Source organism: Marmota monax, unplaced genomic scaffold (genome assembly GCF_021218885.2).
Source record: "Marmota monax isolate L192 unplaced genomic scaffold, Marmota_monax_Labrador192_F-V1.1 WCK01_AAM20220418_F8-fsc00008, whole genome shotgun sequence".
Taxonomy (NCBI): Eukaryota; Metazoa; Chordata; class Mammalia; order Rodentia; family Sciuridae; genus Marmota; species Marmota monax.
In genome coordinates, this window is record NW_026694432.1 from 17,383,542 (window position 1) to 17,402,995 (window position 19,454).

At 37.0% G+C, this 19,454-nt stretch overlaps 1 protein-coding gene across 15 annotated transcripts in view; it reads left to right on the top strand.

Moving 5' to 3' along the window:
• Positions 1 to 19,454, top strand: part of Pum1 (pumilio RNA binding family member 1) — a 122,540-nt gene that overhangs the window by 57,888 nt on the left and 45,198 nt on the right. For 9 of the 15 annotated variants that reach the window (XM_058570952.1, XM_046469458.2, XM_058570954.1 and 6 more), the window contains exons 5-7: positions 590 to 768; positions 10,308 to 10,474; positions 12,527 to 12,797. The exons of 3 other annotated variants lie outside the window; for them this stretch is intronic. In XM_058570952.1, the coding sequence (XP_058426935.1) occupies positions 590 to 768; positions 10,308 to 10,474; positions 12,527 to 12,797 (617 nt within the window). The remainder of the gene's footprint in view (positions 1 to 589; positions 769 to 10,307; positions 10,475 to 12,526; positions 12,798 to 19,454) is intronic. 3 more of the 15 variants (XM_058570956.1, XM_046469468.2, XM_046469469.2) reach the window with 1 other exon arrangement.

Genomic DNA, 19,454 nt, shown 5'->3' on the forward strand with positions numbered 1-19,454 from the left:
GGGATGATCAATCTTTATATGTGATTGGGGCCAAATAAATTCGCTGAGCATAGATATTCTTGTGATAGTCTACCCCTGAAGAGGGGTGGGGAGAACTTGTAGAGACACTGACAGCAGAAATAAATGAAACATGTTAGGAAGGAAGGAGACAACCCCAAATCTGATGTGCTTATAGCACACTGTTAGAAAGGAACCTCATGATGCCAGTGATTTATCAGAAAAGATAAAGTTATATTGGTTTTAAAAAGGGAAGTAAAATCACATTGTTTTAGTGATATTACCAATAAAATATATTAAAGAAATGCTGCTACTTGAAAGGGGTAAACATTAATTTATCCACTCAGCTAGAAGAACCAGTTATGTGAACTGCTGTATTCCTCTGTTGTCCTGGGTAAATGAGGGGGTGTGTTTTGTTTCTTTAGTTTATGTAGAGTATCAATACTTAGTGAAAGACGCAACAGAATATTTTGGCTCAGCTCACCATAACAGGTTTCCTGATTCCCAGACATTGGTTTATCCATGAGACATCGCTCATAATTTGTTTGGGCCTCTGGCTGCACTGTATCATGCTTGTGTATCTTTTTTGTAGATCATTCAGTTTCCCAGCCAATCATGGTGCAGAGAAGACCTGGTCAGAGTTTCCATGTGAACAGTGAGGTCAATTCTGTACTGTCCCCTCGATCGGAGAGTGGGGGACTAGGCGTTAGCATGGTGGAGTATGTGTTGAGCTCATCCCCGGGCGATTCCTGTCTAAGAAAAGGAGGATTTGTAAGTTGGCTTGAGGAACTTGTTCCTTTCTCTCTCTCTCTCTTTTTCCCCCTAAAGCAAAACATGCCCATTTAGTTTTTTTAGATATTCACATCACTAATTACAGGGTATTTAAAAAGATTTTCATTGTAAATAGAGCTCAGTGTATAGTAGGAGATGTAAGATGTAAACTAAACTTTGAAAAATAGAGAAGTATTTTTTTTCCGGGGTAGGGGGTCGACCCATTGATAGTAAGGTGAGATAAGAACTGAAGTCTGTATCTTAGTTCATTGGCTTACCAGAAAACATCATTCTTAGTTTAAAACAAAAACAAAAAGCAGAAAAGAGAGGGAATGTAAAAATGAGTTGAAGCTAGGTATTGGTGGGGAATTATAGATCTGAGAGCAGTGATTTACTGATACCCAAGGAACTTTAAAATGAACCAGATAAGTAGGATCATTCTTGTTTTGCAAGCTGGGCTTTAATTATAGACTCACCTTTGGCCCTCCTTGAATAGCTTTGCTTCTCACAGCTGGCCTGTCAGGAAATTAGATGTCTAGTAATTCTTTATTTACAGTAGTTTTTAAAAATTCACTGCCACTGACCTCTTTGCTAAATGGTAGCCAAAGCAGCCTCTTTGCCTATAGCCTCTTTCTGTTAAATCTTGGCAGTTTTCTCTAGCGTCTTTGATAGCCTTTCCTGGACTGTTTCTTTCTTTATATCATTGACTTTGTAGTGCTAGAAGTCTTAAGATGCATTTCCATTTGAGTCTTTCTTGTTTTCTGTTCTGTGACTGGTTTTATGTTCTAAGTTCCAGCTAGGAAGGCCTCAAGAAACATGATGAATCTGTATTGCTGCTTCTCCTGACCCAGTTTGTTTGGTACCTTTCCAAAACCCCTTCTTCTTAAAGCCACTTGGGGCAAATACCACCAGATGGCAAGCATTTTCTCCAAATCATATTAGTAATTTTGCGTTCATAACCATCTTACTTCCTTTGTTTGAAAGCATTTGTTACTCAGTATTTTTAGTTTCCTGTGTCTGTTCTTAGATACTAGAGGTATGGTCTTATTTTCCTCCATGTAGCTTCAAACTTCTTAGAATAAAAGCAGTTCAAGGGTTTAGCTTCCTCAAGTGTCAAGTACAGTTCTTGAGTATTAGCCATTCTAAAACTGACCTGATTGCTTCTGGGTCTTTTGACCCTGCAAAGATCAAGTTAGGTTTAGTAGCTTGTGTATCAGATAGACAATGCTTCTTGATTTGGAACCTCCCAAGGGGCTGCTTAGGAAGAAGTTCTAGCCTTTGATTATTTGGCTTGATCCCATTGCTCACAGGAACAATGAGTTAGTTCTATTTTTCACTGTCTTCTCCAGTTTACCTCTCTTTCTGGTCTCACACTTTCCTCATTTTATGAATACAGGTTCTGCAGAAGAAGTGCTGCATTCTAAACACAGTCTGTAACTTTTAGGTATTTGCTGAAGGACAAAAATTAGTGAGTTGTTAGTGGAGTGAACTGGAATCTTTGTGACTCTGGCTGTGAATCCTCTGTGTGGCCAGTTTCTAGTTCAAGGGCATTAGCCATAAGGCATGCACCTGGATAAAGTGAATTTTAGAGGAGGCAGACAACTCATTGGGATCGGAAGGAAGAGAAAATGGTGGGACTGAGTTAACGCCAGTTTCTCCACTAGTTTTCCTTGGTTAAAGGATCATTTTACTAGAAATGGTTTTTATGACAAAAACTAAATAATATGGATTCAATATCTTATATTTGTTTTTGTAAAGGTGAGTTCCATTCTTAGTTGTTAGGGGAGACTTCGTAAATTTCAGCTCTTTCAAAATGTGACCAGAGGAGATTAGACTTCAGGATAGATGAGGTCAGAAGATTGAACTCTAACAATCAGATAAAGTAAATTATCTGAAGTAAGCTTCTGAGGTAGGCATACAGATAAGTGACAATTCTCCAAATCTGTGATCTAGTTTCTTCTCGGAAGGAAGGTTTTGTGTACTGAAATATTAGTCCATATTTTGAGTTGCATCTAGAGAGTGCTAAAGGAGGACTGAACAGTGGCATCAAGCCACCATGCTGGCATGTACAGTTTTCCGGTGGATGGAGTCCTGAAGATCAGTGATGTACTAACCACATTTGGGGTTGTATCCTACTGATTTTATACCTAATTGACTTTTCTCTGCCTGTTGATCAGGATGACACCTAATCAAAGTTATGTGCATGGAAACCTGAATCACTTTATGGTTGTCATGGTACACATGCATCTTCTTAAAAAAGGCGAGCATTTTCTCCCTTCTCCCTCCCTCTCTCCCTCCCTTCCTTCTTTGCTTCCTTCCATTCCATCCCATCCCATTCCATCCCATTCATTCAAAGTGTTGAGTTCAGAGAAGAGGGACAATGGGATATTTGCTTATTGTAGAAAATTTTCTAAAGAGTGGAGCCTTGGTAGTTTATGGGTCACAGCATCCATTTATTTTTCCTTTTGAGTGATTCTACAAACATGACTTCCAGTGAGCCATGGAGAAACTCCGATTTACTTCCCCAAGAGCTGAAAACACTATCTCTGATGGCATAGTAATTGTAGATTCAAAGCGAGTCCTAAGAGGGCATTCTTAGCTGTGACACAGATCACCAAGACTTGAACTTGTTAGGTGAAGATGGTTCATAACTAAAGAAATCTATTCTGCAAAGGTTTTCCATTTTCAGTGAGGTTTCCTCTTTTATAGTTGAAATGAATATATTTGGCTCTTTGTCTACCTTCCTTGAGCCTTCCTGAGTTTGTTTTGATTGAACAAATGGCTTCAGTTTAGTAGTTTTGGTTCCTGTGATAAATCAGAATAAGAATCATCATCTTAGCACTTAATGTAAATTCTTATCATTGTGCATAATGAATCCCAACCTTCAGAGCAATACTTATTGGAATAGTAGGAAATCTCATAATACCAATCAAGTCTTTAACATTCCTTTCCTTTTTGTATCCTTTATTTATTCCTGGTATAAGACAGATGGCTTCTCCAATTCCAAACCTAGTATAGAGAGTTACAAAAATCAGATTTTTTTTTTTGAGGCCTGTGGTAAAATTGCTCATCTAAGGAGCTTGCTGTTGGTCTTCTTGAATGCCAGCTGATCTTCAAATAGGTTGATGCCTAGCCAGTCTGAACAGTGGATCATAATTTCCACCTTGTTTGTTAATGGTGTGTAGGGAAATGAGAAAACCATATTAAAGTTTTGTTAGGGCAAAGACCATTCCAACCTTGTAGAAGAAAGTGCTTTAAAAAACACATCTTTCCTTTACTTGTTCTGTAGAGTGACTGCTTTCTGACCTGGAGGATGCATCCACAATTATAGCAGTTCATTTGGGTTACAAAACTTGATAATTTGCTTTTCTAGGTTTCACTGCATTTATTTTAGGTAACCATTGCTGCTTTATTTTGATTTTTGTATAAAAACTTGCGACAGTGTACTACAGATGGAAATGAGGGATTTGAGTCTCAGTTGTACCTTAATTTCCTCATCTACAAAATAGGGGTAAATAAAACCCAAGAAAGTCTTAATTTGTGTGACTGTGTAATACATATGGAAATGCTTTACCTTCTAAAGTTTTGCTCTTCAGAGCCAATATACCAATAGCATTAGTGTCCTTTGGGAGCATAATGGAAATGCAGACCGTGCCCGACACCTACTGAATCAAAACCTACATTTTTGTTAAGATACTATGCTTCAGTGATATATATGCATATTAAGTTTGATGAGCACTGCAATAAGAGTCTTGGAGGATTAAGTCATTACGAGGTTATGAGAAACATACAAGGTAGAGTCTCTTCTGATTTGGCCATGCCTTAAATTACATGCTCTATTTTAGTTTCAGGTTTTTATATACTGACTAGATAACTTAAAAAACAAATAAACAACTTTTTTCGGGGAGGTCTTTATTTTTTATAAAAACAAACACCACTTTCCATATGTAAGATGTTTTCTTTTTATTCATGGATATCACAGCAGAGGTGACCGCTCTTATCTTTCTGCACATCAGGAATTGGGTGATTCTGTATACACTGCCTGGAATAGGCAGTGTTCTACAGTCTGTATTCCTCTACTTTTGCTCATTCTGAAGTTGGGATGCTTATTTCAAGTGATAGTATGTCATCCTTTAATTTTTAGTGTTTCCCTTTTTTTTTTTTTTGGAGCACACAGAATGATTGTGCCTCAGATTTGATGAAGTGTATAGTTGGTGGCAGGTTGATCCATATACAAGTTTCAGAAAATCCTATTGCACAAAGCATTTAATTATTAGAGCCGGAACAGTTTCTTTTGGAGTCTAGGGGACAGGATGTTGATCCGTTTTTTAAGCCTTTGGAAGTGGGATTGAGGTCTCCACTATCCCTCCATGAAAAAGGAAGTGGGTAAAAATTGGGGAAGACACTTTTAAGGATTTTTCTTTTTTCCTTAAAAAATGAGTTGTAGTGCTGGGCAGGGTGGCACATGTCTGTAATCCCAATGGGTCTGGAGGCTGACACAGGAGAATTTCGAGTTCAAAGACAGTCTCAGCAAAAAGCGAGATGCTAAGCAACTTAGTGAGACTGTGTCTCTATATAAAATACAAAATAGGGCTGGGAATGTGGCTCAGTGATCAGTGCCTTTGAGTTCAATCCCCCATACAAAAAAAAAAAGAAAGAAAGAAAAAGAAAAAGTTGTAATTTTATGAATTGCTTTATTTAATCCCTTGAACAATCCTGTAAGGTATTGTCTCCATTAATTTATACATGAGAAAAACAAGTTCGAGGGGCTGGGATTGTGGCTCAGTGGTAGAGCGCTTGCCTAGCATATGTGAGGCACTGTGTTCAATTCTCAACACCACATATAAATAAATAAATTAAAGGTCCATTGACAACTAAAAAATATTTAAAAAAAAACTCAACAAGTTCAATATTAAGAAACATGGGGGGCCTGGGTTCAAACTTTGGTTTTAATTTCAATTCAGAACAGTATTGCTTTCTACTGTGCTATTCTGGCTTATGAGTTGTGTTCCTTATAAAAGGACCATGTTTAGTTTTTGTAATACTAGGAATTGAACCCAGGACCTCACACATGCTAGTCAAATGCTCTACCATTGAGCTACACCCCCTCTATCCTTTTTTATTTTTATTTCAAGATAAGGTCCTTGCTAAGTTGCTGAGGCTGGCCTTAAAGTTGCTATCTTCCTTCCTCACCTCCAGGTTATTAAGATTACAGGTGCACACACCCATGCCTAGCTATGATTACATTTAACATGTTAAATTTAGAATTCTTTTTAAATGGCCAGTTTAGAACTTTTACTCATATTTTTTAGTTCTTGAAATATTTTATTAGTAGTGGAACTGTAAACTCTTGTACTTTAAAAGAATTTGGCATTTCAGGTTTTTTTGCATTTTGTGAAAAACTTAAGAGCATACAGGAGAAACCAGTATTAGTTAACCTTGTTATGGTTTTTATGTTCAGTGAGTCAAGCAGATAACTCAAAAGTATTCATTAAAAAAAAATAGAAAATTCCTAATTGCATTGAATGTGATTTTTGCCATGTGGAACTTTGTCTTATGATCACTGCAGTAAGAGGAGGAATTAAATTCTGCTTCTTCTGAGTGGGTTCACAGTTAAGGAATATACTCAGAAGTATTATTCCTTTTATGTGAGCCATAGCACATAGACTTCTGATCTAAAATATGTGGTTCTTCTCTCTATGTGTGCTTTTCTCCGAGCTCTTTGATATGTGGCAGTGAAACATAGTCTTCCATCTCTGTTGGAGCCTGGGACCTCATCATGACTTTCTTGGTCCCACACTAAAGAATTTCATCATGGACACTTGCGTTTTGAGTATCACTGGAGTTTGTGTTTGAGCATTATAACTTGGGTTAACATTTATCTCTAAAAGAAGCCCCATAGTAACATGCTATTAGTCCTTACTTATTTTTTCATTCATTTACCTAATAGGAGTTTAAACACACTTATGTACTGGAAAATATGTAACTCCTTCTCAAAAAACAAAAACAAAGAAACAACAATAACAACAAAAAAACACAGAACAAAACAAACCATAAGCCTTGCTTTCTGATTTTTATGTTGGACTTAATTATGTCGTTTCTCAATTGTGGATGCTTATCAGAGTTATTGGAGGAAAAACTTTTTATAACATTTGCTGGAGCCTCTAACAGCCCAATTTAATCAGAATCTCTGTGCACAGAACCTGTAAGTTTTGAAAAAGACTGATGATCAGCTCTCACTGTAGAACCACTGCACTGTTAAAATGTAGCCATGGGAAGGCCATATTAACTCTACATGTGGATTTGAGAGCTAAACCTCTTAATTGGGATATTTGAGATTTTTAATCTTGCTATCTTACATAGTGTTACATAAGAAATACCAGACCAGTGCATCCCTTTTACTAATATTATGTTACATTTGTATAAAATGACTTAATTTCATAAAACGTATACACATGCATTATTTCATTATGTTCATAACTACTCTTTATTAAACAAAATTATCCCTGTTTTATAGATGAGAAAACTAAGACTCAGAGATTAAATGACCTGTCCAAGTCCTGTGACCAGTAAGTGTTAGCTGTTGAGATAGAATATAGGTTTGGTGCACTGCGTCAGTACTTTCTGAAAGACCATATAGCTGTGAATTCCTTACCTTAAAATATTTAAGAAGAAGTAAAATATAAAATTTACCAGCCCATGTGTATCCTTCTTTTGTTCTCTCTAGGATCTTAACATTCCTAAGAGGCCATTTCTATAATCCTGAACCTGATAACTATCTTTTAATAATAGACTTTGACAAATTTGTTTCTTACTTGTGCTCTTGCTTATCATTCAGAAGTCAGGCTTGACAGCCAGTGAGTTTCATTGAGGACTATTGTTGATTTATTGAGGTTTTTTTCTTTTTATGTGAGAAATGTATATATTCTGTTCACTTCCCCTGCCCTATTCCTCAGTTCTTGGAATTGAACCCAGGGCATTGTTCATGCTAAGCCTAGGCTCTACCATTAAGTTATAAGCCTAGCCCTTATGTAACATTTTAATTGAACTATTTCCCATGTACAGAAAGGTATACTAGTCATAAATGTTCATTATCATGGATTTCTACAAAATGAAAATAGCTATCCAGATTAAGAAATGGAAACATCTCTCATTCATCCCCTATAAAAGAAGGAACCTATCATTCAGCTGACACATTGGTAGTTTATTCTGAGTGGGAAATAGGGTGCAATGTTTTGCAGGAATGTATTGTACAGTATTGTTGAAAAGCAGCTGCATCCAGGGAAATGGTTTGAAAAACAAGTGTTTGGCAGTATAATAGAGAAGGTAACTATTAGTGGTAAGGCTGTAGAGGGGTGAGCAGATCCTAAGCAAGCCTTGCATAGGGTAACTGAGGAAAGATAATGTAGAGCACTGATTTAGCCAGTGAATATCCTCTGCCACCAGTTTTCTTGCCTATGGAAACTTGCTACTGCTGCTTTGTCCTCTTTCCTTTGAGTTTTTACATGTAGATATTTTAAACTTCTTGTGGAATATTGGAGTTGATTTTGATTTGTGAAGATTCCTTTTGAGTGGCAGTGGGACGATCCTTGTAATGTTCTTTTGCTTTAGACATTAATGGATTTGATTCAGGGAGTGTTATTTATTATCTATACCACATTACTACCTTTTAGGATACTATTTGATTATAATAAAGATACCAGGAGGATACTTCATATTTAGTAGTATAGTTTTGTAGTATTGTTTGGTCCTCTTATAAATTTTTTAAACTCATATTCGTTATGCTTCTGCCAGATTCTCTATTTAGTGCTAGGGATATGAAAACGAACAAATAAATAGCTTCTGTCAGTTTTATCTTTGAAGTGTGAAGAAAGGTATTGTTTCTGGTTATCTTAAAAGATTGTTTTTGTCTTTAGAGCTCTGTCATTACTACTTTGCTTTGGGATCTCAGTGTAGTGCTTATTCAGTCTTTGATTCAACAGCAGTCCAAACTTGAAAGATTCTACTCTGAAAGACTCATTTCCATGGCTGCCAATGCTGTTGTTTACCATCTTGATGTCACATGAAGCTAAGTTTTATATCCTTTCTAAGTGCCTTATCTTATGTGTTTTTTTTTTTCATATTATCCTTGAAAACTTTCTTTTTCTGTATCACATTTGAATATAGCATGATTTAAAAGTAAAATGGGCTCTAAATTAGTCAGAATGTCTAATATCAGGATCCTTGAGTTAATCTTTCCAGGCCAGTGATTTCCAAGAACTACCCTGAGGACATCTAGTGATTTTAACCCTCTGGACCTGTCCCTGCCCACAGACGCATGTTCAAAGTTGTTTTTGATGACTGGAAATTCTGCGCAGTAGCTCTCATTCTTTGTTGATTGGTTTTGCCTTATACCATCAGCTTTAATTTGGACTGCACATTTTTCTTCATTAAACCAGGAATCAGTGGTGGGAAACAGCAAGATTGCATCCCTCTAATTTTTAAAAGCTAAGGCTGCTTGGTACTCTTTCGTGTAAGATTCTTTAAAGTTCTCTATGTCATGTCAAGTTACTGTCTGAGTTTTTTTTTCCTTTTGGAAATCAAGGTGAATTTACTTTATGTGTTCAGGGGTTAACTTCGGATGTTAGGAATAGGAGACATAATTTCCTTAGAAGGCAGGAAAGATATAACTGTTTCTGAACCAGATCAGTTCTTTTAGGTTCAGTGTTTTAAGCTTTGTAATTTGAAATATTTATATATTTCAGATATAAATTATCTTGTAGCAATTGCTTCAGAATATCCCCACTTATCTCAAGAATAATTTGCGTTGAAATAGGCAGGTAGTGGAAGATGGCAGAGTACTTTCATGAAAAGAATTTAACAGGTGTATTTATTTTTTTAGGTCTGTTTATTTTGAAGCTTTAAAACATTTTAAAGTTAAGGGCCATCAGTGATTTGATCAGAGAGCCCTATGTTTTATAGGGTGAAACTGGGATGTGGTGGTACAAATTGACAGGGGATGTGTCCTGTTATCCAGAAGAGAAAAACTGAATTGAAACAGTGTTAGACCACAGCTAGCTCACTATTTGGAAGTAAGCAGGGATTTTCCTAAGATAAAGAGGAAGTATGACATTTTATGGGCTTATTAACACTTTCCCTCTATTTTGTTAGTTATCATACCTGGGTGTTATTTTGTGAATCTAGCTATTATGTAGATGTAGATTTGAGAATAGAGAAGTGGGATCAAAAGATAGAAAATTGTGGTTGGCTTTTGGACAGAAAGGGTAAAAGCACACAAACACAAAACCAGTGGGGGTGGTGGGGACTTTGGGTATGGTAAGACTGTCCTAAACTTTGTAATGTAAATATATGTATGTCTCTCCCATTTGGCAAGACTTTCTGCGGTGTTCCTGCCTCTGTGTTGTTTGTTAATTAGATTGTAATGTCTGAAAGACACTCTCCTGTTCTGCTTAGCCTCTAGTGTAGTCTGGTGTCTGCAGTGGTTGCCCACTACTGTTAGTTGATGATGATTAGTGAAGCTGAAGCTATTTTTTAAACAGGGCCCAAGGGATGCAGACAGTGATGAAAACGACAAAGGTGAAAAGAAGAACAAGGGTACGTTTGATGGAGATAAGCTAGGAGATTTGAAGGAGGAGGGTGATGTGATGGACAAGACCAATGGTTTACCAGTGCAGAATGGGATTGATGCAGACGTCAAAGATTTTAGGTTTGTATGTTTTACACTTCTGATTTTTTAAAAATGGGGGCTGTGGGTTTTTGTTTGTTTTGATTTACTTATATTTTACTCCTCCCCCCTTCCCCCATCATGTTTCCTTTTTAAGAATTGGATCTAGTATAGGCCATGCCCAAAGATGTAAATTAGCTGGTAAGGTGGAATTTTTTAAGAGTTGTTATTGCCTGATGCTTTGCCAAAATGGTAGATTCTGCATTTGTATAGAGCTCTAGAATTTACTCTATACAAATGATTGATAAAATTTGAAGATTCATTAAGATTGTCTCTTATCCTGTAAAGATCATCTCAGTAATTCTCAAATGGCAAAATCACCAGGGATAGGTACCTTGGAATTTTGCCCAAGTTTCTCCTATATTACTGTGTTAAAGAGTTGTGGTTATTAATGAAAGTGTGTCATATCCCTCTGACACATTAGAAGAATAGTTGAGAACCCATGCATTACCTCATTTGAGTTTCATAAGATCATTTTGAGGTAGGTGGGTGAGGTATCACTTTCCTCACTTTGAATATCCAGAAATGTGGCTTAAATGACTTGTTAAACATATCCCTTCCATGGATACCTCTCATCCCTCCTGTGGTTATGATTTATTAGCAGATTTTACCTTGTGATTTAATATACACAGTATTATTTATCTTCCATGGTTGGCAGATATTTCTTCTTTATGTATGATAACTTTAGTTATGGTACATAATTTTTAAAATCTGTAAAAGTCACTATTTAGTGATATATGGTCAATCATTTAATGCCAGACTGAAGCTAATGGGTGTGTATTTTCATCCCCCCCTCCCTCCCTCCCCCCCTCTGTCTCTCTCTCTCTCTCTCTCACACACACACACACACACACACACACACACACACCCCATCCTAACATCTACCAAAGTCAAAATTAAAATGTATGTTTTATCATTTGTAGAACAAGTGCCAGTTGATTAATATTTCTAATTCATTATCTTGAATGTGTATAGAATTATAGTATTTGAATGTAATCTGATGCACAGGGTGATAAACATTTTCTTAAGGTCTTTCAGAGTTCAGGTGGTCTCTCTACCCTGAATTTCAAGCATCCAATAGCAATATTTTGGGATATTTAATGGGGGGGAGGAGGAGAAGGAAGAGGAGGTGGAGGAGGGGGAGAAGTAGAAGTGGTGATGAGATATATATATATATATATATACACACACACACACACACCACCTACATGATTCCTTTTAGGTATGAAGGGCATTGCTGTATTCCCTCGACATTGTATGTTAGTTTGATTGTAGATATTGTCATCTTGCAGTTCCGTACATAGCATGGTGGTATATCTCAGGATACCTAGAATAGGACTCATTTATAACTGTGTCCCAGGTAATTATGCAGTAGTGCTTTTTTTTTTTTTTTTTTTTTGGTTCTTTGATGTGTCCTGGTTTGGATGATAAATTATACCTTTATCAGTTTTGATTTTAAGAATTATCTTGTTATCAGGGACATATCATAAATAATGGATTAGTTTTTACTATTTTGAGATGGTCTGCTTCTGGTTTCTTGGAAGGAAAAGAGAGTTTACCATTGGTCAGTAATACCAATCATACTTTTTGAAGAATCACTCTGAGATGGGGAATTTCTCCTATAAACCAACTTCTCGCGTTGGTTTTATATTTATGAGAGTAGATGTTGCTTTTGGGGGCCATATTTTACTATGTGTGTCTTGGTAGGTACCTCTGTTTTCATGGATGCCACAGGCAGCAATTCTTTCAATTTATATATTCCTGAAATATGGACTTAATTGATAAAGGGATTGTAAACTAATAGCATTTAATGTAATTTAAGGGGCGGGAAGGTGGGAAGGCAGGCAATAGAAGCATCATTTCAGAGGATATTACCTGTAAGCACCATAAAGGATCTCTGGGTATTTTTTTGAAATAGCTTTAAACATTGTTAATAATGAGCTATGTCAAGGACATTGTCCTTAAACATGGGGTTGCTATAGTGTCCTTCCCTGCTCAAAATAAGGTTTAATGCCCTTTACTTTCTCTGTTTAGCCGTACCCCTGGTAATTGCCAGAACTCTGCTAATGAAGTGGATCTTCTGGGTCCAAACCAGAATGGTTCTGAGGGCTTAGCGCAGCTGACCAGCACCAATGGTGCCAAGCCTGTGGAGGATTTCTCCAATATGGAGTCCCAGAGTGTCCCCTTGGACCCCATGGAACATGTGGGCATGGAGCCTCTTCAGTTTGATTATTCAGGCACGCAGGTGCCTGTGGACTCAGCAGCAGCAACTGTGGGACTTTTTGACTACAATTCTCAACAACAGGTACTGTGTGTGTCTCTGTCACCCTTTCTATTCTCCCTCCAGCCAGCACATTATTCAGCTTCTTAAAATGAGGGGATGGGGGAGGGTGACATGATTTTAGATTGTCATTAGCCAGCCCTGTTAATCCTTACAGTGAAGTGGGGGTTTACAAATTCTGTCTTTCCCCTCAAAAGCTAGTTCTCATGGTACTGTTAATTGGCAGGAGAGCACTCTGCTCTTTGTATACTTCCTTTGGCTCTTCTCTCTCTTCATCACTTGGAGATTGGGTGAGGTGACCTTACCCCTTGAATCACAACCTTCTGAGATGCTGAATTACTTTCCTGGAAGATATATATAGTTGTGATGCTTCTGGATTGTTTTGTTTTTAAAATAGTGAGCTATTACCTACCACCATCAGGAGTGCGTTGCCAAATCTTCTCATCAGTCTTGACTTTAAGTTAGTTACTGTAGATAACACTGGTAACAGTCTGCTACCTTCAAAAGTTAGAATGTGATTAAAGGAAAACACATGTAAATAATTCTGTTAGATCTGTAGTGAAATTACTTAGTCCTTTTCTTTTATTCAAATGTTTCTGGGAAATTTTTGTATGTGTATTTTCTGCTTTTGAAGGCACAGTAGGGCCAATTTGAGGGCTTAGTGATTCTTCTGTTTGGTTCTTTTTAAGAAAAATCAGCTGTCTGAACTATAAAAGGAGAGCATGTAGTTTCATCATCTTGTTGAGTACCACAAAAGCAGTTTGGTGGACCATGAATTTCTGTTACTCCTTAGTTTTTGACTGGAACATAAATATAGACTTTTAGTTTTGAGAGACTGGAGTTTACAAATGCTGTTTCTGTTGGGAAATGAGCTTATGGTTTTTTGAGATTAGTTGTACCACATTTTATCTTTAGTTTCTGTCATAAATAGATTTTTGATTGATAAGACAACTAGATAACAAAGCTAACTATATGAAATTTACCAAAAGAAATTTATTTGTGTAATAATGTGAATGTGTATGTCTATGTAAGTTTTCTTTGGCTAAGAGGTAAGACAGTACTGGGTATTGAACCCAAGGCTTTGTGTATGCTGAGCCAGTGCTCTACCACTGAGCTACACCCCCAACCCTAAGTTTTTATTTAGCAGACTTTTTCCCATAGAGGTTAACTGCAAGCACTCCCTGTAGATCCCTAGCAGGTGGCCTACCTTGATAAAAAATCAACTTTCTGTGCCTTTTCTTTATGACCATTATTGATTCAATGCTTCCATTTCCAGTCTAACCCAACCTCACCCTTGTTATTTAAGAAGAATTTGTCTTTCATCTCTTATGAACAAAAATCTGGTTCTCTTTTTCACTTAACTGTGGGGAGTTAGAATTCTTTTTGATTTATTGATCTCTGGTTTCAAAATAATTTTTTTAGGTTTTGGGAGGCTGGATAATTATTGGGATTTGAACAGAAACTTGATTATATCAAAATTGTCTTATTCAGAAATACAAAAATAGGAGTGGCTTTACTGTGTGCCCTATTTTAGCACTAAGCATCATTATTTTCAAAATCAATCCGTTGTTGGGGTTCTGGCTTCCCATAACTATGTTAGCCGATGTGGCAAGGGGTATATTTATAGTTACACCACTGTCGTATGATGTGATCATTGTCGTTTTGTCCCATGGGCCATCAGTATTGTTTTTTTTTTTTTTTTTGGTGCGTAGATTGTTTTACCCATTCTTCTACTGGACACTCTAATAACATACCTGGAAACCACTGTCCCAAGACTTCAAAGTATCTTAAGGAACTTCAGCTTCCCAAAGCTTCCCATAGAGAGCCATTATTTAGAAGGAAGAATTCCGTTTCTACTGGAAATTGGTGCATTTTCTTACATTTTACCCTTCCGATCTTTCTTCCTATTGCTTTTCATCATGTTTTATTCCATTCTCCATTTCCAATTTAAATCCTAATTTTTCAAGGTCTCGCACTGTTAACCTCCTTTCTTTATCTCCAAACCAAACATTTTTCATGCTGGCCTGCCTTAAACTTCATTTTACTTTGTATCTCCTCCAGAAAAGGAGTTACCTGTGTTCTGCCTTGTGTTGTGATTCTTTGTCTGATAGCCCGTGCTGGATTGTGAGTTCCTTGAAAGCAAGAACTATTCTCTGCCTTGCTAAATTTTCAGGGAATTATTATATCTCTGTGTTTCTCCTGAATTTAATATACTTCCCAAAATTAAAATTTGAACCTGAAAAATGACCATAGTATACTTAGGGAAATTACTGGAAAGTTATTGTGTAATATCCAATAATATAATATTACTATATGATATCCAAGAAAGTTATTTCCTAGATCAGAACTTGTCCTTTTTAGGGTTGCTCTGTTGCCATCTGATAAAAAGCCAAGGTCCCTTTTGTCATAAAAAGTACATTTTTTTTTTTTTGACACGGTTTTGTGGAAAGTGTAGAGGGATCACAGGTTGTGGGCTGTAGATTATAATCTCTAGCTAGCATTTCTTTTCATCTGTAGCCAGGTGTATCTTTCATGAATATAGCAAGATTCCTTACGTGGTGGAAGGATTTGCTATTTGCTCTTATTTCAGTGATTGTGACTCATCTTGTCATTTAAATAGTGCAAGGAAGCACTTGATGATGAGTAATGAGACCCTACATGTATATGTCCTGGGAACTTTAGAGTACAGCAGAGTGTGCGCTGGTCTCTGAGGAAGGAAGGATTGGTGGATGGAAGTGTTTGTTGAACTGTGCCTTGAAAGACTTGATTAGATAGGAGAATGAAATTTTCACGGAGGAAACAGTAAAACTAAAGCTAGAAATAGGAAATTAACAGAAAGGTGTTTAGCAGATAGTGGAGATGTGGTCAGCCTGACTAGGAGTCTAAATTGAAGAGAAATGATGAAATGTGTTTAGTAAATAGTGTTGTGTCTTACCAGTTCTGTTGTGCTGCCTTATAGGCAATGACAAAACATGTTTAAGGAGGAATGTAATAATTATCATGATGTTTTTTGTTTTGTGCAAAGATTGAACCCAGGGGCATTCAAACATTGAGCCACAACCTCAGCCCATTTTGCATCTTATTTTGAGACCGGGTCTCAATGAATTGTGGAGGTTGGTTTGGAACTTTCGATCCTCCTGCCGATCCTCCTGCCGTGGCCTCCTGAGTGCACGGGATTACAGGCATGTGCCACTGCACCCAGCCGTTTGTGTGTGTGTGTGTATAGGCGCATGGGCGCTGTTACATAGAAGTAGTTTTAGACATTCTCTGGCCCATATTAATCAATTAACCATTCACTGTTGTGTCCTTATCTGTATGAAACAGTTGTGAAATATTTGAGGAATTATGCGCTAATCTAATTGATCATAAATGTTACCAGACAGGGGAGAGCTCAATTAAGATCAAGAGAAACTTGAAAAGACAGTTGGAATGTATACCCTTGCCAGTAATAGAAGAGAGTATGGAGATGGGAATGGTAGCGGCGTGGTCCCAGGTAGACTGTAGACTAGAAGAAGTATAGAAGAAGACAAGGAGACTTTTGGTAATTGGTCCACGTCACTGAGCCCTTGAGAACCAGGAACAAGTCTCAGATGATACTAATAATGATTGTGGGGGTTCAAAACATTGATCTAGAGTGGCACATATTTTGCTGCAGATCTGCTCTTTGATTTTGGCTTCCTTCAATGAGGAAAGGAAAGGGATGGTCATTTTTGAGTTATTTGCTACAAATAGTAGTGTAGCTTTATTTGTGATTTTATGCGTGGATATGGTTTGGAAATTGACAAAATAAAAATTCTCTTGTCCTGTTGCTTTTCAGTCAGGGCTTTCATATGGTGTAATAAGTTCGTTTCATAAAACTTAATATCAATCTATAGTGAGATACATGCCATGGAACAGCCTGCAAATATGGAAATGGTAATTTTCATTTAGTTCATTGTGTACTTTGGGGTTTGTATAATTAAGTTGCTTGTCTGGTCACTGTTAATCATTCTGAATTAACCCATCTTAATTGTTCTCAACTAATCCTTCTAAGATTTAATTGTAAGAGCCATAGTTCTTAACTTTTTAAAAGCGCTATGAACTCTTTTAGCAGTTAGGTGAATCTGTGGACTGCTTCTCAGAATAATGTTTTAAAACACAGAGTGTTTGTGTGCACATTGTGTAAGAAAGATTACAAAGAAAACTGATTATATAAAAATAGGTGGGTGTAATGGTGCATGCCCTAAATCCCTAGCAACCTGGGAGGCTGGGGCAGGAGGAATACAAGTTCCAGGCCAACCTCAGCAATTTCATAAGACCCTGTCTCACAATAAAAAATAAAACAGGCTGGGGATGCAGCTCAGTGCTAGAGTATCCCTGGGTTCAATCTGGAGTACTGCGAAAAAATAAAAATCAAAAGATATTCAAACCAAACTTAATGGTATATTTGCTTTTTTATCATATGATACATGAAATAAAAGTAGGTATGTTAGCTATCATAGCGAGAATGAAGATTTTGAAATGCCTGTAGTAATCAAAAAATAACATAAAATACCTATTATCTCTCCTTTCCCACTCCTTACCCAGTATTGGGGTTTGCACCCAGGGCACTCTACCACTGAACAACATCCCTAAGCACTCCTTCACTTCTTCCTGTCTTCCTGCCTGCCTTCCTTTTCTTGGTCTCTTTAGGTTGCCAAGGCTGGTCTTGAATTTATGATCTTCCTGCCTCAGCCTCCTGAGCTTCTGGAATTATATAGGTGTGTTTCACCATGCCCAGCTCCCCTGCCCCCATTGGTGAAAGTCACATGTGTATGGCTAATGTTATTTTGTATTTTTGCCTAATCATAATTGAAGAAAGCTATGACTTTCAGATAGATTTCCATGAAAAACAAAAATGCAATGTTACCCACTTAAGACAAACATTTTGGGTTAAGAACCCTTAATTGAGGGCATTTTGTCAACTTGAAATGTTCATTGATGTCTCTGGAGTCTTCTTTTTTTTTTTTCCACTTTCCCTAATTGCCACCTTAATCCTGGAAAACAGTCCTGAATAATTCTTGCATTGTGTGTTCACACCATTTTGTTTTTATGTCATGTGAGCAGTATTATATTTTATATATTATTATATAATTGCAATTGCCTATTATTTATAAATTTTACTTCTTAAACAACAATATTGGGGATTGAACCCCAGGCCTATGCATTGTTAGGTAAGTGGTCTACCACTGAGATACATCCCCAGTCTCATATACATTATAGAAAAATTTCATTTAGTTATCATTGTTGCAACAGTGTAGCAGAAACAAAAAACGGAAATTAGGTCAATGTAGATTAATCAGATTATTCATAGGCTTTATTTATAATCCAGTGAGTTAAAAAAAAATATATTGCATATTTTACTAAAACTCCCACCAGGGCTGGGGATATGGCTCAGTTGGTAGAGTGCTTGCCTCGCATGCACAAGGCCCTGAGTTCAATCCCCAGTACCACAAACAAAAAAACTCCCACCATATGTATTTTTAAAATACCTTTATTTATTTATTTATTTATTTTTATGTGGTGCCGAGGATCGAACGAACCCAGGGCCTCACACATGCTAGACGAGAGCTCTACTGCTAAGCCACAATCCCAGCCCAATATGTATTAATTTTAACAGAAAAGCAGTAGTCATTTCTGTGTAGCCATAGTTAGATAGGAGAGGAAATTGAAACAAATTGTTTTTGAAAGATGTCATTCTTAGGAGGCCAAGTACACATATACTTTTAATATAGGTATTTAATTTTCTCAGCTTTCATTTAAGTTTACAGTTATTCACTCTGTCAATGTCATGTATATGATCACAGACTCATAAAAGACTGAATTTGACTAGTTGTTGGGTCATTGAAGTTTATCTTTATTGTCACTTGACTGTGTGTGTGTGTGTAGTGTGTTGTTGGGGATTGAACCCAGGGCCTTATGCATGTGGGGTAAGCACTCTATCAACTGAGCTACATCCCCGTCCCTTTAGTTTTTTTGACCCGGGGATTGAACGGAGGGGCACTCAACCACTGAACCACTAGCACTGAGCTGCATAGCACCTCGCCATTGCTGAGACTGGCTTTGAATTCATGATCCTCTTGCCTCAGCCTCCCTAGTTGCTGGGATTACAGATGTGTGCCACTGCGCCCGGCTTGTCCCTTGACTTTGCTAAAATTTTATTATGAATTTCCCCAAGTTATTCATTTACTTAATGGAGGAATGTGTTTATTCTAAGACTGTAGAAATAATTTATTTTGGATTCAGATTGTTTACCTGCTAATGAACTGTGAAGTTTTTTTTTTTGTTTGTTTTTTATTTAGACCTATGGTTTGTTATGTCCTTATTAAACTGCCCCTGAATTATTGTATCCATTAGTTTATGATTGCAGTTATTCAAATAATATGATCAAAATTGGTCTTTGATCTTGAACCTTTAAACAGAAGCTCTAAAACAACCCCTTTTAGTTTACTTTTTAACTTTTTGATACTGAGGATTGAATCTAGGGATGCTTCACCATTGAAATACGTTTCAGCCCTTTTTATTTTTTTAAGACAGGGTCTTGTTAAATTGCTTAGAATGTCACTAAGTGACTTAGGAGGCTGGCCTTGAACTCGGATTACAGTAGTGCCACCCCCCCCCCCTTTATTTTATAATCCCATTATTAATAGGGTTTTCTGTGAA